The sequence below is a fragment of the Clarias gariepinus genome, chromosome 24, assembly GCF_024256425.1.
Source record: "Clarias gariepinus isolate MV-2021 ecotype Netherlands chromosome 24, CGAR_prim_01v2, whole genome shotgun sequence".
Taxonomy (NCBI): Eukaryota; Metazoa; Chordata; class Actinopteri; order Siluriformes; family Clariidae; genus Clarias; species Clarias gariepinus.
The window spans coordinates 10,030,594-10,053,312 of NC_071123.1; the positions used below are offsets into that span (position 1 = coordinate 10,030,594).

General features: G+C 39.3%; 1 protein-coding gene across 1 annotated transcript; it reads right to left on the reverse strand.

Moving 5' to 3' along the window:
• Positions 1 to 343: 343 nt before the first annotated feature.
• Positions 344 to 22,263, reverse strand: adamts15a (ADAM metallopeptidase with thrombospondin type 1 motif, 15a). Its single transcript, XM_053484916.1, has 8 exons — positions 21,091 to 22,263; positions 13,031 to 13,163; positions 12,369 to 12,536; positions 9,846 to 10,132; positions 8,251 to 8,428; positions 7,834 to 8,009; positions 6,898 to 7,073; positions 344 to 2,585 (listed from the first exon to the last, which is right to left on the reverse strand). Exons 1-8 carry the CDS (start codon positions 22,039 to 22,041, stop codon positions 1,781 to 1,783), a joined length of 2,874 nt encoding a protein of 957 aa, XP_053340891.1. The 5' UTR covers positions 22,042 to 22,263; the 3' UTR covers positions 344 to 1,780.
• Positions 22,264 to 22,719: the final 456 nt, after the last annotated feature.

Here is a 22,719-nt window from a genome sequence, read left to right on the forward strand (position 1 = left end):
ACGGTGCAGGAAAAGCCTCCAATTTTTTTATACAATTGTGTAAAGATGTTAAGCCAGAGGCTCATCACCCAGTATTAGCTTCGGCTTATAAGCTCACTGTAAGTAATAAAGTATGCTTCACCAAGACTAGGGGCCAGGGGTAGCTCAGTGGTTAAGGCATTGGACTACGGTTCGGAAGATCCCAGGTTCAAACCCCACAACCACCAAGTTGCCACTGTTGGGCCCTTGAGCAAGGCCCTTAACCCTCAACTGCTCAGATGTGTAATGAGATAAAAAATGTAAGTCGCTCTGGATAAGAGCGTCTGCCAAATGCCTAAATGTAAGAAAACACACATGATGCTGATTGATAAAGCGTCTCGTTAGTATGTGTTTTATTTGGAATAAATACCTCGAAGTCATGACAATTCAAAATGCCAGCGTAAAAAAAAATACATAAAATAGAAAGGTATTTACAGGTTTTATTTGTGCACAGCTAGAGTAATGTATACATGGTATACAAGGCAGCCCATGCAGGACATTGATCTCTTTTGCTGTATTAAGTGCAAAAGAAAATAAAATGGATAAAACATTCCAAGTCATATAGGAACTATCTTTTAGATGGACGATATGGCCACTCCAAAGAACCTCACATGTGTCTTTTTATTGTGTTATGCATTACATGAATTTACACTGTGTACAAAAGACAGTTTGCCAGGTTGGCATCTGGAACAAAACCGTGCCTTGTGGCATAAGCCATCAAAACACATTGCTATAATAATAATAAAAATAATAACTTAGTTACTGTACCAGACAGGGCTTGACTATAGCAGCTGTACTTCTGTCTCACTAGAAAGAGAGGTTAAAAGTAAAGAACAAAGGAGATGTTGGTTGACTAATTGAGATAAAGAACCTGTCTTGAGGGCACAGTTGGCAGAATGAACAGGGGATGAATTTTAGGGGTTAACTTGCCTTACATGAACTTTAGATTGTCCTACTGTTGAGGTTTATGGAAAAAAAATTATATGCTAATAAAACATGATTGACTCAGTTGAAATTCTTTTACTCATATGCCTGTGTGATATTTGGTACTGCATATGTGGTCATTCTGTATTTTGTTTTAAAAGCTATGAAAGTTCTAGTCACCAAGAAATAACCACACATTGACAGAACTTTTCTCCTACAAAATGAGGTCTTGGAGCAAATCAAGAAATCCCTGCTGCTCCAACACTCTGGTATGCTCAATGCTAATTATGCCAGGAATATTCAAGTAAACAAGATTAAGGATTAATTCATGTTTTCAAATAATTATGGTAAATGATTAAGGCATTAAACCATATTATATCTATATAAAACTTGACCCCAGTCCCTTGGGAGGCATAAACACAAAATGGGTTTAAGGAGGATATGCAGTACAAGGGCAAATTCTGTGCTACTTTTTTTTTTTTTTTTAACTCTGTTGAGTTTTTCCCTTTTAGCCTAAAAGATGATCAGCATTTAAGTTAGCCTACATGACAATATTGCTTTACAAGGCATTGCTTTTCTCTGTTTTATGACCTTTTCCCTCTTCTTTTTCTTCTTCTACTACTACTTCTTCTTCATATAACTTCCCATTTGCAGGCAAAACAAAACAAACAAAAAACAAATGAACAAACAAACAAAAATAAAAATGCACCAGAACAAATAAAGTTCCGGATCGTTTAACTTTTAACTGTTCTTCGTTTTAGTATAGCATTTAACAGGTCCATGAAAGTCCATGAAAGACATTAACAAGGAATGTAAAGTACTGTGGGAAAAGGAGTCACTAGCATGGTTTTAATGAACAAAAGTCAAGCTCCTGTGGCTTCTTCATGCTTGCACAGTGTTCCCTGGGTAGCATCATACCCGTCCCGGTTTGACAGCGGAGTTGACGCCGTTTGAAGCCTTTGCCACAGGTCTTGGAACATGACGACCATTCACCTATATGCCATTCTGGGCATGGGTCACCACAAGCTCGCAATGCACTTGGCCTTTTAGCTGGATCACAGTCTGTCCCAGGAGTGCCGTCTGCTCCTACGCACTGTACCAATCTCCTCTGAAGACCGTTTCCACAGGTCACTGAGCATTCCTCCCAGCTAGTGGTTACCCACTTGCCAGGAGGTGGAGCCTCTTTGATGTATGAAGTTGCAATCTTTTTATTCAGTGGATCAGATTCTTTTCCAAGCCCTCCCTCCTCAACGAGAACGCTGTTTTCAGCCAAAGTCTTGCCTTCTTTCTTTGACACCTTGTCTTCCTTGGCTTCCCGTTTGATATAAAAGGAATAACGAATGCGTGGAGGTGTCAAGTGGCCTACAGACAGCACCTCCACTGTCAGAGCTTCCCCCAGTGGCCTTACAGCCTGCAGTGTCTCTGATTGCCCGCTGGTGCCACTGTAGCGCAAGAGGCTGCCACGCACTAAGATGTCCCGCTCCACTGCTGACACTATATAGTTGCCATTAAGAAGGTATTCCCCTCGGCTGTTTTTGACAGCCAGGTAGTTATCGTCATTTACCATTCCTTTATAGCCACGCTGGCGGACGTCGATGTTGGATGCACCCACTGGAAGTATGACAACAAAGTTGTAGCCATGACTAAGGGGAAAGAAGTGAAAGAAAATAAGGTTAAAGTTTTAATACCGAAGAGAATATTACTGTAGATATTCACAGCATGGTTGCACCAACAATGCCAATCAATAGCACATTACCTGCCAAATGTTTAACATTTAACATTGTATATTAATACTTGAATACTTAATACATTAAGACATAAAAATTATAGAATTATGTAGTCAACAAAATGTGTTAAATGGTAAAGAATATGTTTTTCGATTCTTCGGAATAGCCACCTTTTGCTTGTATGAAAGCTTTGCACACTCTTGGCATTCTCTCATTCTCTCAGTGAGTCGCATGAGGTAGTCACCTGGAATGGTTTTCCAACAATCTTGAAAAAGTTCCCAGAGGTGTTAAGTACTTCTTGGCTTCTTTTTCTTTATTCTCCAGTCCAACTCATCATAAACCATCACAATTGGATTTAGATCAGGAAATTGTGGAAGCCACGTCATCTGATGCAGCAGTCAATCACTCTCCTTCTTGGACAAATATCTTTTGCATAACAGAGATGTGTTTGGGGTCATTGCCTTGCTAGAAAACCAAGGATAGTCCTACTACGTGCAAACCTGATGGGACGGCATGTCGCTGCAAAATGCTGTGGTAGCCATGCTGGTTAAATGTGTCCTCAATTTTGACTTAGTTACCAACAGGGTCACCAGCAAAGCACACCCACACCATCACATCTCTTCCTCAATGCTTCACAGTGGGAATCACATATTCAGGAACTCAAATTTGGACTCATTAGACAAAAGGACAGTTTTCCACTTACTGTATCCAGTATCCATTCCTTGTGTTTCTTGGCCCAGGCAAGTCTCTTCTACTTGTTGTTCTCGTGAAGTAATGGTTTCTTTGCCAGGCGTTGCACACAGTCTCCTCTGAACAGTGGATGTTGAAATATTGAACTTAAAGAAGCATTTATGTGGGCTCTAATCTAAGGTGCTTTAAATCAGCGGTTTCTGAGGCTGGTTATTCTAACAAAATTATTCTCTGCAGCAGAGGTAGCTCTTGGAGACAGTCCTTATGAAAGTCAGTTCCAACATGAAGTTTGATGGTTTTGGCAACTGCACTTGCGGATACATTGAAGGTTCTTGAGATTTTTCGGATTGATTCATTTACATTACTTGAAGTAATGATGGACTGTCTTTTCTCTTTACTTAACTGAGTGTTTTTGCCATAAGATGAAATTGTACAGTAGTTGTAGTACCAATAATAGGGCTATTGACTCTGCACAGACCATTCCTCTGCAAAGGAAAATTGATGGTCTAACGCACATTAGGAAAGCAGGAAATGACACAATGTAACACTTGACAAGGCACACCTGTGAATTGAAAGCCATTCCAGATGACTACATTCGCCAGGTGAATTTGATGAGAGAATGCCAAAAGTGTGCCAAGCTGATATCAAAATTTGTATTTACTTTGGACAATCCATAATATACTGTAAAACATATTATTGGTTGTTTAACACTTTTTGTTAACTACATCATTTCATACATGTTCTTTCATAGATTGGATATCTTTAGTATTATTGTACAATGTTGAAAATAATAAAATAAAATAAAAAAACACTGAAAGGGGAAAAAATGTGTGCAATCTACTTTGCATTATGGTTATCCTTAGTATGGGTGCTATATGGTAGTATATATATACAGCTGCATCTCAAAAAATTAGAATATCATTGTAAATTTGATTTCATTTTAGTAATTCAATTAAAAAATGAAACTCATTATGTAGATTCATTAGACATGGGTTAATATATTTCAAGTGTTAATTTCCTCTTCACAATACCCCCAAAACTCTCTATGTGGTTTAGGTCAGGTAAGTTTGCTGGCTAATCAAGCACAGGGATACCACGGTCCTTAGACCAGGTACTATTACTTTAGTCAGTGTGGGCGAGTGCCAGGTTCTGCTGGAAAATGAAATGAGCATCTATATAAAGCTGGTCAGCAGAGGGAAGCATGAAGTGCTCTGCGCAGACCTGTCCTTGAAAACACAGTGGACTTTGGCAAACTGAGCAACAGTCCAGTCCTTTTTGTCTTTAGCCCAGGTACGATGCCTCTGACTTTGTCTCTGGTTCAAGAGTAGCTTGACACAAGGAATGTGACAGTTGTAGACCATGTCCTGGATACGTATAAATCTCCCCCCAAATTCTTGTATGGACTTTGTTTTACAATCCTCTTAAGGCTGCACTTATTCCTGTTGCTTGTGCATCTATTCCTACCACATTCCTTCCACTCAACTTTCCATTAATGTGCTTAGATACTGCACTCTGTGAACAGCCAACTTGCTAAGTTAGCAGTCTATTCCATGATTGTGTAGCCTACTAAACCAGACTGAGACACCATTTAAAGGCTCAGGAAACCTTTGAGTGATTTGAGTTCATTAGCTGACTCGAGTTTGACACCATGAGTCTCCAATATTAAACTTTTTAAAATAATTTTTGAGATTCTGATTTTTGGGTTTTCATTGGCCATAAGCCATAATCATCAAAATGAAAAGAAATATACACTTGAAATATATCAGTCTGTGTGTAATAAATCTATATAATATATAAGTTAAAAAAATGTAATTGAATTACAGAAATTAATCAACTTTTCAATTATATAAGAACAAAACCTATGTACAACTTTTCGATGATATGTTTCGATATATATGAACAAAACTCACTATTCATATTTACACACTGATAAATAAATGATATTACAGAAGAATTTTTGTATGCTTTTTTGTAAAGTAAGCAATATATTGCATGATAGACCCGTTTTCAGATAAACAAAAAACCCAATGTGGGCTCCTGAAAATTAGCCTCAATGTGCATTATGCGAATGTGGAAATGCTCTTACTTACACTATTAAACATAGTTTTGATATCAAGTAATGATTTATTTTTTATGCAGATTCTTTAGGCTTTTAAGTGATCCCTAGTAGCTTTCATTTATAATTTCTTTTTCCTTTCAACCACATTTCTTCCATAAAGTTGAAGGTTCAGTACTATCCTTCCAGGTATTAATAATGTCTTAGACAGTTCTTAATCCAATTCCAGTTTTTTAAATGATTTCTTTGCTTGATCTGGACGAATGCTGTTTTGGCCAGACAGTTTAGGGTAAGTAAGTGTATTTCATAATTACATTGCTAAAAAAAATCTGCCCTCAAGATAAGACATTTTATGATTACAACAGCTGACTGATTATATTTGTGGTCTGAATACCCAGGTGTACAATTTTGGTAATTACCTTCTCACTTCACTTACAACTAAATGCTGCTTACTGCCCTGTCTTGAAAGCATAACACAACTGCTGATTTTACAAAATTCATACTGCACATGCAAATTAGTGCAAGCTTTTAAGTCTTTAAGAAGGAATGTCATCTGTCTGCACCATAATTGGGATGTTTTGCAAGGACCTTTTTTGTCTAAAGTATCTTTACTATAAAAATTATTAAGAAAGAAACGGAAAGGCATAATCATCATCTGGTAATAAGGTGACATTTCAAATGGGTCAAATTATTACTTCAAGCAAAGAAAACATTAAAATGAATGAAACTGGGTTAAGAATTGTTAAAAACTGTTAGGATATTGCTGAACCATTAACTCCATAGGTGAGATGGTTACAGATCACAAATGACCATTAACGGAAATCACAAACGCTTGGTAAAGTTGCCTCACAAGTAACTTACAGTAGAAGTCACAGCTCTGTTTAATAGAAAAAGTAAGAGAATTTCCATTGCACATACTGTGATGTAAAACGAACTCAGAGGATTAGAACTAAGCAGCTTGTGCGGCCATAGTGAGGCTAATTAAAATTGCTAAGGAGAGTAAAGATTGGACTTTGGAACTTTAGAAAAAGGTTAATCCAATGAGTCTAATAAGTTTCGATTGACCCCGTCTAGTGAGTTTTGACTGACCCTGTTCCAGACCGATGGTGTCATGTAAGGATAAGCAGGGAAGTGCATGAAGCAATGCACCCATCATGCACAGTGCCCACTGTACAAGCATCTAAAGGCAGTGTTACAATCTGGGGTCGCTTCAGTTGGTCAGGTTTATAAATGAAATGAAGTCAGCTGACAACCTGAATTTAGTGAATGAGCATGAGGAGTAATTTTTACATATGGATTGACCACCACAATGAGCGGTCAAAGCAAATTAGATTTTTAGCAAAGCAGATTTTTTTTTTTTTTACCAGGCAGTCTGGGAAATACAGTGCCATCTATAATGGCACGTGTGACTTCCAGTTAATATCAACTAGCTTGATAGAAATGCAGGCAGCAGTGGTAAATTCACATGCCCTTCCTACTTACATGGGTTTTGTGAAGAGGCCAGAAATCTTCTTGCAGGACTTATTATCTCCTCCACAGACACCACACTTGTCAAACTTCTTGCTGGAGCCGAGTTTACTGTCACAGCCTGCCTTGCTACATTTGCCCTGAACACAGACTCCCGAAGAGTCAGGAGAACATGGCGTCCCATCCACAACCTGCAAAGGACACGAGAAAAGTTTGCAGGAAGACTGACATCTAAAATTTGGCAAGTGAATTGGTCATCTACCTCAAGTTTAACCTTATTTTGATGACTTGTTGCCTGTTAAATTATTTATTTATTTCTTGCCAAATCAACAAGGAACATGCCTTTTATTCCAGTTAACTACTTATGTGTTCTTAAAAGAATTTTCCATTGTTCCGCACGCTATCTCTTCCACAGTAGGTATGCAAATGTTTCCTGATGCTAAATCAGTGGTAACTGCGTGTGAGTGAGTGCCTAGTCCTGAAATGCGTCATGATTCTGTGAAAGCTCAAGCCACACCTCTGTATCTCACCCCAGATTAACCCCTTGTCCCTTGCTATCTCTTCCATAATTCTTTTTTCTCCATATACCATGACAGCTATGAGAAACTAAGGATGATCATGGGATGGTCAGAACCTTTACCAATGACTCCATTACCTTGTCATTTGTTACATTACTGTATTATGTACTGTATTACTGTATTATTCATTTTAATGTTTTCTTATAAAAATATCTAAAGCTCTAAGCTGTAAATGTATAATCGTAAACACATAAAATAATAATTTATCATTTAAAAGGTTCACAGCTGTGTTGTTTTTTGTTCTTCCATCCACATCTATTGTAATTCATCTATATTAGGCCGCCAGACATGACCATTAAAATGAACGGAATGTGTGGAAACATTATGAGAAATGGTTAAAAGTTGAAATGATGCATAAGCCTTTATTTCTCACCTTGGGAGCGAGGACATAGAAGTAGCCTGTTCCATTAGCCCTGCATATGAGCTTACACTGGTCTTTAGCTGAGACTCCCGAGTACTTAGGGACCCACACGACAGATGCCGTGAGACGGTTGGTATTCAGACTGAAGCCATTGAAAGCCTCACACTGCTCCTCTCTATAACTCTTTCCTGTGAGAAAGACAAGTACAAAGAAAGATGCCCAAATTCTCTTTCGAAAAACAAAACATAAAAAAAAACACTTTTAAAACCAAACTAATGCCAGTTCCTAAGATTCTAAGGCATACATTTTATTATATCAGATACCAAATTTATATTCAATGCCCTGTTTAAAAAATTGTCATGTTTTCTATTACAAACATTTAGTAGATTATTTTAATGCTATGGTTAAGGTGCCTTAAAATGTTCTTACCAGTATCTGGGCATGGTGCAAGATTGCAGGACCGGTACTTGACCCTTACTCCTTGGCAGTATTTGCCCCCATTGTCTGGCACCGGATTGTTGCACTCTCTCTTTGCCAGCTGGACTCCACCACCACATGTCCTGGAGCAAACCCCAAACGTCCCCCACTTACCCCACTTTCCATCCACCTAGAGAGATAGATAGAGAGATAGAGAGAGAGAGAGAGAGAAAGAGAGAAAGAGAGAGAGAGTTTGTCAAACGTTCAGGTTATTAGAGTAAGGTGTGTGATAAGATGCTTGTTGCTTTGTGCCATAAAAGTAACACGATGAAACTGTATTTAAAATAGTGAAAAGAAATGGAGGTTTTTGGAATTCAAACATGATGCAGAATTAAAATTACACAAAGAGAGGCAGCCTCTCTGACAAACACAACAGGATTATATAACCTGCAGGAATTTAATGAGGGCTTAAAATAAATTTTTCGAGCTACTAAAGTTATCTGTTTTCCAAATTTAATAGTCAGTTAACATTTTCACACATGAAGCTCCCTTTAAATGTACCTTTATGTGTGTGTATGCAAACATTAATGCTAAATGCTACCTATGTAATCAGCCATGTCTGATTCCCCCTTTTGCTATATGTCACACCCATAGGTGAGCCTTCCCTAAACAAGTTAGAAGCACACAATTGTCCAGAATGTTGTTAGAAGCTACAATATTACAATTTCCCTTTAGTGGAACTTGGCCCAAATACTTCCAGCATGATCTATCTCTTTGCACAATTCAAGCTGCATAAAAAAGACACTTTGCAATGTTTGGAGAGGAAGAACTTGATTGGCCCTGACCTCAGCCCGCTGAACACCTTTCAAATGAACTGAAACACCAATGATGCTCCACGCCTCCTCACTGACCTTAGTGCTTGTCCTCATTAGTGCTTGGATGAATAAGATAATATCCCTACAGCAATGCTTCAAATAGTAGTGGAAAGCTTTCCAACAGGAGTGAATGTCATTATAACACCAAAAGGGGATTAAAACGTTATATATGGATTTTTTTTTTTCAGGTAAGTCTGGGTTAGCCAGGACTAAATATAGAATGGAATGTTAAAGTATATATGGTTTGATGTCCAGTTTTCTAACGCCCATCTATATCACTGCACCACCAAGGACTAATTTTCCCCGTATTTGGTACCATTCATTCAAAAAACATCAACCATACTAACCCATGTGCTTATTTATACAACGGCTCTCATGCCGTAGGCAGCATTTTGCTGTCAAGTCTTCAGTCTCTTGTCCTGTTTGGACAACACTATCCACCACCTTCATCATCAAAACAGCAATACATGGAATATCTTTTAGCAGAATGATGTTCATCTTTCTAGTAGAGTTCCAGAGACGTGCAGAATCTATACTAAGGTGTATTTAAGCTGATCTGATGGCTCATAGTACCAAATACCTTACTGAGAAATTTACCATTTTTATGTGTAGTATACCTTTCCTTACTGTGTAAGTTACTAGTATACAATGCATTAGGGTGGTTATGCACAGTATGTAATAAATTAATGTGTTTATATGTCTGCATGTTTTTTTTTTTGTCATTTAACTCACCTTTGGCCTGGTGACCTCGTACTTCTCTATGCAGACCCCGCGCATGCACACCATGCCCTCTCCACATTCTGTGCCATCTGCCCAGGGGAAGTGGCGTGTCTGACAGACAGGCTGACCGCGGGTCTTGCCTGTGCACCACAGACGCTGACAGGGTGCCTGCATGAGTGGGCAAGGCTTCGAACCAGCACCAAATGACAGCTCACACTGCCTCTCTAGACCATACGATGCTCCAGGGAGAACATCAGTTAGTGCCAAAGGTTTCTCAGGCTGATCCAATAAGCAATCACCTGCAAGATTGAAGGACAGTTGTGTGTCATTTTTGGAAACTTTATCTGACTAAGATGTTACATGAGTTGCAAGTTACATTGGAAAATCTACATAATGTATATATATATATATATATATATATATATATTTTGTTATTATTATTATTATTATTATAACACTTTAATAGGTTACTTCGACATGTGCACTAAAATAGGGCTAACCATAGCATTTTGTTTTGTTTAAAATTTAAAGTTTATTTCGCTTAATGGAATAATGAGCAGCTTTGGTTGCATGTTAATAAATAAACATCTTACTGATTTTTTATCATACTAGGCATTGTTCATTAATGCCACTGATATTATTCGAGGGAGAAGTTTGACTAAATGTCTTATAATTTCAGGATTTGTTTGACTTGCATCGTTAAACATTCTTCACATCTGTATGTGTTTATTTAAATGATGAACTCTGAGATTGTATTTGTCTCTGGGAGGCCCAACTATAAACTGTCTAATCAGTAAAGCAGACAAACACTTCACCACTGTTTGTTTTTTTCCCTTCTACAGTTGGAGATGGCGCGTATGTGCGTGCACGTGTGTGCTCTGTCTCTCCGCAGTGACATATAAATGTTTTAGAGACATAGTCTGACATTGTGTCTGTCTCTTATGAAGCTCATGATGGAGATTAAACATATGCACACACACTGATCAGCGCAGCATATTGCGTGTCCAAATGTCCTACACACACAAGGGTAATTCACTGGGCCAATACAGTGACAACACAATGCTACATTCAATAAAAATTCTAATCATGAAATTAATATAATTATCAAATTATCACAGAATAGACCATGTTTTTAAGGTGAGAGTGAGTAACAACACTTAACAACAGAGTTGAAACAACTTATGAACCCTTTGTGCGGAGACGCCACATCTCCAAATGCTGGTTAATGCGTCATTAACAGCTTTGCAAAAAGTCATCTTTCATTCACTTAATTTTCAGGACGTGTTAGAGGTTATATCTTAGTGAGAATGATGGTGGATTTAGAGCCTGATGTATGAGACAACATGCATTTTCACACCTTGGGACGACTTAGCATAGCCGCTAGATCTACTGTCATGTTTTTAAAGAGATGAGTGAATACCACGGTGAGCTCGGGATTGAACCATGCACACTGCTGCACATTGCACCACCACACCAGCCAGGACATTTTTGTGTGAGATAAAAAGGGACAGTCTTTTTTTACTGGATATAAGGCAACTTGCTATCACAGTGAATAAACTAAAGACTTCCATGCCATCTAAATTCTAAATATACTCTATTTTGGTGTGAAAGGGTGTGCGCAGGGTACCTTGACCTGCATAATATTTGAATTTTTGAGTTGATGAGTGAATTTTTCTTTTTAATGAAAACGGGGCAGAGCTGAGCAGCTTGGTACCAGCTGGGGGCAGATTAAATTTCTGGCCATGAAAAATGCAAGAGAACCTCTGGGGTACCTTATATATATATACTATGACTACGATCTACTGCTATTATCCCACAGGTTTTGTTCGCAATGCTCCGAACTGACGTCAGAGGCCTGTAAGGTTACGTGTTATGGGAATGAAATCTGACCCAAACTCCTGTTTCCATTTGCTTGGGAAAACATGATCTTGTTCTACCTATAATCTAATGACAGCCAGACCACACTGGTCTGTGTGTTCTTAAGCCTGTCTAATCTCAGTCAAGTGGTCTGGATGTCTGCCTGTAAAACATTGCAATGACTTTGTGGAACACCAACTGCTGTTTCTCCAGAGGCAGATGTGGTGGTTTGTCTTGGTTAGCATGGCACGCATGTGCGGCACTGAACACATGCTATATGCATTAAGGAGCACTTTTAATGCACATTTCATTATAATGTGCTTTACCAGTCTTACTGGAAGTAAAGCAAAAGTGGGCATAACTAAACTAACTAACTAATGCCCACTTTAAAAATAACTAAATTTTCAAAGCAAATTGTTTTTTCATTTCCAGTATGTTATTACTATCATAGGTTTATTTACAAATTATGGATGTTTATTTTTTTGCAATTTCTCTCTGTATTAATAAAGTATCTGTTAAAAATGTTTGGGATCACCATCAGCAATAGAGAAATTCACAATCTGATTAACAAAGGTTTGCACCTCAGCTTTAGCTACCACAAAAAGTCATATATGAGGACAATCAGCAAAACATTAAGCATGTACATTTAAATAGAAAACATCTGCTTCTCTGACTTACCGTGTCCACTGTCCAGGAAGTCTGTGATAATAGCAGCACTACACGGCGACCATGGGCTGGTGCGGTTTATCCGGATCAGTGTCGGTGACATCATGTGATTGTCCTGAAGCTTTCCAAATACATCCTCACAAGCTTTCACATTATCATGGGGCATGTTGAATACATGGCCTGTGAAGAAAAGAGAAATTTTGCTTCTTTTCACTGTGCCAGTTGTGTCTGGATCATCGGCAAACCTCAAATAAACCAGTTCTGATTTTTTTTGCACTTAAATTCACCAACACTGCTGCTCTTAGGTTATTATCATGTCATCCATCTAACCACAGATACGTGAATCCTGTCTCTAGTACCTTCAGCACCTCGAGCAACTCTCCCTCATTTACTCAACTGGCCTTGCAAACCTACTTTACCAAAACCAGAGATGGAGATGGAAACAAGCGACTCAAAATAGGGCTCGTCGCCTTACCTCGGCTGTTTCTCAAAAGCCTAAAAATGAGCCTCAGGGATTTTACTTGTTGTATCTTGGGATATTCAGCGCACTTGCTGACAGTAGGTTTCAATAGATTTGCCATAAAACCGTCAAGTGGTGCCATCGATACGAACTATGAAAAGCAAATTCGGCATCTTAGACTATAATAATTTGGTGGCTTGGCATGTATACTAACCAAGTTCATGAGCAGTGGTGAATGCAGATGGCAAGCCATCGTCCTCGATCACTGAGCAGCTCCTCTTTGGGTCACACATTGTCCCAACGTCTGCCATGCCCAGAGTGTCACACGTAGAGGCTCCACACAGATCCTGGATCACATAAGGAAAATTAAGTCGAGTTAAGAAATCAGATACAAATTAGCTGAAATCCCTTGAGTAAGGTAAATTTCTATAGCAAACATTTACTGATAATTGGAGGACAGGATGCAAATCTGATAAAGCTTTTGAGAACTTCTGGTAAGCCAGGTTCTAGAAAATGTCCACATACACTCACTAGACAATTCATTAGGAACACTTTACTAATACTGAATAGGTCCGCCTCAGAACGTCCTCAATTGCATGTGACATGAATTCTACAGGGTGTTGGAAATAATCCTTTAAGAATATTGCTCATGTTGATATAACTGCATCACTGCATGCATCAATTCATCTTATTACAAGGGGAGTTATAAATTCAAATTTTCTTTGTTACAGTACATACACAACCAAACACAATATGACGTGCAGTGAAATGCAGGGAAATTGCAGCTTGTTCAAGTCACACCAGGACTTCTGATTTTCAGAAAACCAGAATACAGTTAAGACAGTAAATTTCATTAGCTGAGTGTTTAGAGAAATTGCCCTGGTGTCTAACCCATGTGACTCCAGGAAGAAAGGGGGATACACCCTGAAGGAAAGCAACAAAGCCTGGGGTGGACAAGCACACAGTCCTGGGGTGGGAAATAAATCCTCAACCCTGGAGGTGGCACCCTTGTATTTTCCAATCATATTATATTAAAACCAGTTCTGGTAACTTGGAAGAACACTAAAGCACACTAGATGCATTGTCATGTCCATGTAACCAGTTTGGCACATTATGATGCTGGAAGTCATTATAAGATGGATAAATTGAAGCTGCAAAGGGCTGCACATGGTCAGCAACAATAATAAGACTTGTTGTGGTTTTTGAACAATACTTGGTTGGTTTTAATTGGCCCAAAATGTGCAAAGGAAACATTTTCCACACTATTACACCATCATCAGCCTGTCCTTGGATTAATTTTGTTAAGGCCAAATTGTGACTCTACCATCTCTATGTAGCAGGAGAAATCAAGATGTCCTGCCGCTGTCCTGTTTCAGTGAGACTGTGCCCACCGTAGCCCCACATTCCTATTCTTGGCTGACATGAGCGGGACCTCATGTGAACTCCTGTTCTGTCACCTCAAAGTTTAATGTACTGTACAATTTGATATAATTTGGGATGCTTTGGGATGTGGCATAGCAGGAGATTCACAGCATGAATGTGGAGCTACAATATCTGCAGCAGTTATGTAAAGCAATGAGGGCAACACAAACCAGAATCTCAAAGGAATGTGTCCAAGACCTTGTGCAGTTCATGTTATAAACAACCAAGGCTCTTCAAATAACAAAGAAGGGTCCTGCCCAGTATTAGGATTAGGGTCAGGAATCACGAGTCGCCACCTGATACAATATTATTACAATACCTAGATGGCGATTTAATGAATATAGGTATCACAATTAAATAAATATCACTCACTGACTTACTCATACCACTTAATCATTTGTACAGGGTTGCGGAGGGGCCTGGAGCCTATCCCTGGAAACTCAGGGCCAAGGTGGTGTACACCCTGGACATGGTGCCAATTCATTGCAGAGAACACACACACTTATTTACACACTACAGGCAATTGGGGAACGGCATCAGACTAATCTGCATGTCTTTGGATTGTAGGAGGAAACCGGATTACGCAGAGGAAACCCACCAAGCATGGGAAGAACTCCATGCACACAGAGGCAGGAACTTAACCCCTGGAAAGGCGACAGTGCTAACCACTAAACCACTGTAGAATTTAATTTTCACTTGTCTGTCATCCGCCATGAGTATTATTTCTAAACAAACTTAGCAAAAAATTCACTCCTATCAAACACGACGCCAGTGTGGGAATAGTTCAGAGGGTACAGCCTGTAAGATTATAAAGAAACAGCAACATTTTACCACCATAAATGCCTCCAAACTCATGAGTGTGTTTAGAAACCCGTGACCATGCATAGTTTCTAACACAGGTCCAATATGTGTGGCTTCTAAGGTGTCTGGTGTTTTGAAAATTATGTAACAGTGTGTAATGATTGGATTTCAAGACTAATTCGCTCACAGCCTTTGGAGAAAAAGATCAATCACTTAAAGACATGCAACTTTTGATAAAGTAATAGGAAATGCATTTCTGTTGCCCCACACAGAAGCTTATGCACTCGGCACAGAATCAATAAAGTCCGACGTGATTGGTCATACTGTAGCTGATCAAGCTAAAAAAACGACAATTCTGGTTACTCGTCATTATAAACGTAATAAATTATTTAAAAATCTATTTTCCAATCAATGTGGGGATACATGACTCACAAAATACACAAAATAATCAAGATTTGTAACTGCTATGTAATATTGCTATGATTTGCCACAGGCAGACACAAGCCCACAGCGAGAGTGCTGAAGCTAATTGTCATCACTTCTTTCATTTCATCTTTAGCTGACAAGCTTTTACATTTTATGCCAAACGTAATATTTCTAAAAAAGTATCTTTTGCCATGTCCACTGATGATGTCACTAAAATCACTGTAGTAACCGTTTCAAATCAGGAAATGAAATTTTATTTGAATACATACGAGTGAAGTGACGCATACAGTGAAGCTCTTGGACTGCTTCTCAACTAGTCAAATTAGTGGACCTTTAGTAACTGGTGTATAAAAGTGAATAATCACAAACCTATAAATAATATATTTAAAAAAAATAGTAGAGTGTGTATTCCACTCTGCAGAATCTGCAGTCCCATTCACCCATGCCCATGAACGTGGGATAGGTTCAAACTATAACACTACCGAAAAGACCATCCTTGATACAACTTACTAATGCGATGACCCAAAGGAATCTTGAAAAAGTGAGTATTTGCTTGTGGAATCTTGATTTAACAAGAGATATTCCAGATGCCCAGTTAAAGATTCTCTTGAGTTTCAGGGCTACATGAGGTAATAGTTGCAATAAAACGCAGTGGTGTGAGCCAAGGAAAAGAAGTTTCCAGCTGACCTATATTTTGGTATCACACATCTCAAAACACATTTGCTCAAAGTATCCATGCTAATTATTTATCTGGGATTGATATACTAAATAACAAACTTTGAGGAAAAGAAATTATCTCAAACATAATAATATAGAAAAATAAAAAAAAGTCTTGTTTACTGGCCAAATTAATTTTGGCCTTCATGTTTCAAGCTAAATACACCGGACAGGCATGGTCAGACATTAAAGTGTGTCGCATAAGCTAACGTCCAAATCAATTGTACAAATTGTGCACTGGAGTTGTTGACCATTGAAAACATGATCCAGATGTGGACATGTGAGAGGGAGGATGGTTATTTGCAAATGCTCAAGACAGACATGTCTTAAGGAAGGAAAGAAGAAACGTCCCCTTTTCTTTTATGTAACAAGCGTATGTTTTGTAACCCAGTTCTTCCATCTGCAACCTCCTCTTAGTGTGAATCATGAGGGGTTGCATTGTTTACTGGTAACAAAAGCATCAGTGGCTTTTGTGTTAGTGTATTGCTTTGAAGAAGCATTCATTATCAACCGACAGAAACATTATTAACTGAAACACTTCTGCCACTACTTGGGAATTAAGGTTTTTGGAAAACTTGGTAGAAAATGTACCCCTAAACAATGAATGTCATACAGTAGATCATTTGCATTTTGTTAATATGCTCTTGTAGCACACCAACAGTGCGAAAACAATTAAGAAGTAGACAATTTTATAAGTTGCATAGCAAGGCAACATTTAAAGGATTTGACTGCAAGAGTAATGATTTCTTGACCTTATTAGTTTTGAAATGTAAGCATATCATGTCCTGAACTCTCTCATTAGGCAAAGGCATGGCTAGACACCCTTAGAAGGAAGGGTGTGAGAAGCACTGTGCTTCCTCTCTTTTTCTGCTACTCATGACTGAGTGTTTCCTTCAATTCTAAGTTCATGTGTAAATGAGTCACATTGAGCCTGGTAACAAGTATATACAAAACAATTCAAAATGGGAACTTAATTAGATTACAAAAGCATATAATGCCCTGTGGTTGTGTGTGGTGGGGGAAGCTGTCATGGAGAAACATATTTTCTGGAAAAAGGCTAGTCAGCCATGTAAACCTCACGTTACATTAGACGAGTGGTTGACATATTACACTGATAAAATAAACGATAGACCTTACTACTTACAAATGGATGTTAATCTAGATTTTACCGGATGTGTTCGAGTTTAACAAGAAGTTCATATAAGGAGTTGTGGATGAGTGCTCCTTTAACCTAAGTGCTTAAAGTCTAGAAGCACGAAGCTGAGGTCAATTGATTCCTTGTGCATTCGTAATGCCTCTTTGACTCTCTGCCTTTAAAGAGAAGGTATAACTGTTTTACCTAATATACACTTAACAGTCAATATATATAAATGTGTGTGTGTGTCTGTGTGTGTGTGTCTGTGTGTGTGTTTGTTCTGACACCTTCCTGACTCCTCTATTTGAGTGAACAACACCAGCCAGCTTTCGCTGACAACATGCAGCAATGATTCTTGGCCGTCCATGATCCTGTGGCCAGTTTATTGGTTTTCCTTCCTTGGATTACTTTCAGTAGGTTCTGACCACTGCAGACCAGGAACATCCCACAAAAGCTGCAGTTTTGACCCCTGTCAAAATCAATCAAGCTTACACTTTCTCATTTTTTTTCTGCTTCAAACACATTAGCTTCAAGGACTATCTCTCGCTCTCTTACTCTCTTTTCATCTTCTACCATATACTTCTTTTGCTGCTACAGGATAACAGCATATGTGCCATCTATATTCCTGTCTCAGGTCTGCATGCATGGAGTTCTTCCATTGCTTGTTGGGTTTCCTCAAATAATATAAAATAATATAAATGATGAATGAATGAATGAATGAATGAATGAATGAATGAATGAATGAATGAATAAATAAATTAATTAATTATTAGCTTTGTTCAGGGGTTAGAGAGGGCTTCGGAAATACACCTTTGTGGTAGAAGATAGTTAGCTTGCTTTAGCCTTAAACAAAGCAGTGAGGTGAGTCATGAACCTGTCAAATGTGTTTTATTGCTAAAAGTGCTACTGTGACTGGTTTTGAATGTGAGTTTTGGCAGGCAGCTAGTCCCCTATTTTCAGTACTGAGTACCGCCACTGAACCTTTTAGTGGTACATGGTACAGGACTGTCTCTGCCTACTTTCACCCATGCTTATATGTAATGAGGAGAAAATCCCTCACTTGACACAGAGACAAGTCTTTCGCTCACACTCTCTCTTTTTTTTACTCACTTGTTTGATCTATCTACTGTACATGTCATCTCGGTTTCTTTTAAACACCTCTCAAATAAATACCCTCTATTACTCTAAGACTGCTTATAAATGAACTCACTGCTGCAAATATGACATAACTTGAATCTTCTGAGCTCATTGGCTTCCAGTTAAATGGGATTTGGGGCTTAATAAATCGCCTGTGAGTCATCACTGAAATGGTAAGACTGGAATACATATTCTGTTCAGCCTTTGCATGTTTGTTTCAGCATACTCCATAAAGCCTCAAAGAATCACTGTGGAAGTCCCCTTCCAAGGTTGTATAACATGGTCTGTAATAGATTATACGAAGAATGCTGACAAATCAAAGACAACATGTGTACTGTGATGTGGCCAAATGTGCCAGCTAAGTTTAGCCTAAACTGTGCTAATTATTTAGAGCTTTTAAACTTTATAAATATGCATCAGCACAGGCTATGAAAAAAAAAAATCACTCCCTGTGCGAAATACAGTAATTTTCATGAGTTTTATCTGTTCCAAATGCTCCAGGCGCACTTTGAGAAGTGACTTAAGCATAAATTATATAACAAATGAAGCATTTCGTTCCTATAGCTGTCATCGCTACCACGTTTTTGGAAAACTACCATTTTTAAAATGTTTTATCCATAAACTAAAATCTGTGCTTCATATCTTTGATCTTTAATCTTTATTAGCCACGTCAACTATGTTTGTTAATAACTTGTACTGAATTCTAAATACAACTATATTTTGACAAATAGGGATAGTCAGTGCTCTGTAGCATTCTGCATTACCCACAATCCCGGCTGGAAATCTTCAATGCTTCAAGTAATAGCCATAGACTTTATAAAAATCAGTTCAATAATTAGCTTTGTCATTGTTTAAAAACTTTAAATGTCCTTTTACTAAGTTGCCATGATATGAAGAAGTTGCAGTGATTGTAAATGTCAAATGAAAAAAAAAAAACTCCCACTCCAGACTAGCTTAAAGAGACAGCAAAGTACTGTAGATAGGTCTGAGAAAGACTGTTGTGCTACAAGTGCTGGTGGAAAAACAGGAATAACTTGGAAGAAATGTTGCAGAGCCCCAGAGAATGACTTTCCCCATGCTGCAGCTGGAAAGGGCTTCTACAGCAGGTGGGCTTTGACAAGGTGGGATTTAGGGGGCTCTCCCTCTGTCTTTGGTAATGGAAAACAGCCTTTTTTTCCTGAAATGATGGGTGGAAGGAGAGGTGACATAGGAGACATGGTATCAGATCATTCCCAGCTGGAAGTGTGGTTAAAAGAAAATTCCATAGAAATGGGACGTTTCTTCTTGTTTTATATATTACACCTCTGTACAAAAGACCAATTTCCCTACTTGTAAATGGTCACTACAGCTGAACAAAGCCATTCAAGTTATTAGTGAAAACTAAAAAGTTGACAAAAATATAACAGAATGTTTTTATCACCTCTCTGGAATAACAATACATTAGCTAGTGCGTGAGAAGTGTGGTTTAGTAGATTGCATGTTGGAGTTCTCAGAGGAGCCAATACTTGGCTCTTATCACTGTCTGTTTAAGTTGTTCATGGAGTAACATTGTACGAGATTTGTTACAGCTCTGAATGCTTAAAGTAGCTAGACTATCACTGAACTTTGGATCCATGTTTATATACATATGCTCACATTGCTGACGTTCCCTCTCTTCTATTGAACGCAAATGATTTCTGTTGCCTAAAAATGTATTTGTCCTTTGAGAGCATTAAGTGCAGTGTAACTATAAAAACGTCGAAATGGAAGATCTGCACTTGGGCTATGACATTTTGCCGTCTCTTAGCAGAGAAGAACTGCTAAATCTTCAAGACCACTGGCCCAGGCCATGTGTGACTCAGACGCTTAGTTAGGGGAAAAAGACTTTGTTTGGTGTGTGAAGGACTGGCTGGGTGCCTGCACATGTAGGCGTTCCTGAGCAACAGCTGACAGTGAACGCTGACTTCAGTGTGGGTTTATTAGGGGTGAATCAGTGCAAAGCTTGACCCTACTGCACATGTTTGCTTAAAGACAAACTGCAGAGATCTTGAAATCTTGAACCCTGCTGGTCTGATTGTAAACTGGCACACTTATGAATAAGCAGCCAGATGAAGATATGCGTAATCTCTGTCTCGTACACATGACTGTAAAGACCCATCGTGGAGTATACACATTATGCTCAATTAATGTTTAAATATGATCTGTGGATGTCTAATATCCTAAGTAATTTAAAACAAGGAGCACAATCAGATTGACATTCATTTGCTAACAAGGGCATTGACCTGTAATCATAACTGACCCCTTAAAATTTCATTATAAAGAGTCGGTTAAAGCAAAGGGTTACCCTAGACGAAGGGAGATAAACTCAAATAGATATTATCCTTGTACACTGTATATTGTGTAACATGATCTAGTGATCAGACTAGGTTCACATATTTTCTTGAGACTGGATGACCTAAAGTGCATGCAGGACAACACTGAGTGTACTGTATGCATGTATTAAGTATGTATTTGACGTTTTCATATTATGTGATGCAGGTACATAAAGGTAAGTTAGGTATTTATATCAGGTCACTTTTTATAGCAAATGTAGCAATAATTTAACACGACATCTGCGAGAATCCATTCAATACCGATGGCTCGCAACCTTTCCTCACCTCTCTTGTGAACAGGATGGCGGTGTCCCAATACTCTGGGTGCTTATCGCTGTTCTTGTTTATCTTCTTTTGCCACGTGCAGAAATTGCGCAGGGTCATGGCTGCGTTACCAGTCACCTTGGGTCCTTTATCTTCGTCTGTAATCACAAGGAACTTGACCACCACGATGTTAATAGGGTTCATGATGCTTGGGTGTTTGTAGAGGCGAGCCGCCACTGCCATGAGTGTAAGCACGTAATGCCTCAGATCGTCACCGTGGAAATTGGCCATCGACTCGTCAGCCACCACGAGAGTCTCCACGTATCGAGGGACCGAGGCGAACCGCTTGAGCCGACTCCTTTGTGCGGTGGTTTTATCGCCGGTCAAAGCTTCGTCCGAGCGTTTAAACTTCTGCAGGGAGCGTTCGACGTCGGGTGTGAGACCACCGTCCACGCCACATCGCGTGGTGCCGTTGCCTCCAAGCTCGGAGTTGGCGCGTCTCCACAAATGGTGCGCGCTCTCCGCGCTCCGGTGCGCGCTGGAAGATACAGAGTCGTCGCTGGCCGGCTTGACAAAGTACTCCCAGCCGTCGTAGCCAAACGCGCCGCGCAGGCCGTCGCACAGACTGACAGCCGCGTATGAGAGGGGATCCGAATTCACGGTGCCCGCGTAGAAACAGCTTCGAAGGTCCGCGCGCTCGGACCCAAGCGGCATGCCCAGCGTGGAGAACGTGGGTGCAATGAAGCTAGAATCCGTATGCAAGTCGAGCACAAACTCCTGCCCAAACGCTTTTATTCGGAAAGCGACTTTCTTCGGCGATGCGCTCATTTCAGAGCCAACGAAGTTACTATCGACATAGTCAGGATTATCCAATCTGACAGGTTCACACAGCTGACGCTGCATGCAGCGCGCAAGTTTGCAAATCACAAATAAAAAGTTCACAAAAAGCACAGCCCGTGTAAATAAAAGCATGATTGCATGCAAAAGGCTGTACAGACCAAAAGGACAAGACTCAATGTTTATGAGAGGGGGAAAAAAGTCCTGTGAAATAAACCAGTTAAAAGTATTTAATCAGTGCATTTAAAGATAATCCGAATAACGGAAAGGGAATAAAATATCGCCTGTGAGCGTCCGATCCATTCCCTTCTTGCACCTGGATGCTTAGGAGTTCCTTCTCTTGCGCCGGCTTTATGCGCGCGGGTCATGTGTAAACTGTGAGTGCATGTCACCGGGGTTTTTGAAGGAAGGTCTTCGGCTGCGCTGATTGGCTAGCGCCTCTGTGCTCGCGACAACATTGCCGCAACAGTTACGCTGGGATCTCCCTCCCACTTCGCATGTTCGTGCGCTCTTGCAGCTCTGTGAAATTTTCTGAGAATAAAGGTACTTATTACACGCTTGCAACATGCCAAACGCATTCCACCATAGTAGCAAGTAAAATTAATATGACACTGTATATGAGGACTTTATTTTGACATTTAGCACGGTACTGTATGATTGTGGGATGTTTTTTAACGCTTTTGAACGGTAAAACGTCTTTTTTTTTTTCTTTGCATAAAAAAAAGTTTGACAGTTTGAGGGATTGGCAAACCCGCAGTGCCTTTCTGTACAAGCTATATTGTACTGATCAGGGCTTAAAACAAACTTTCTATA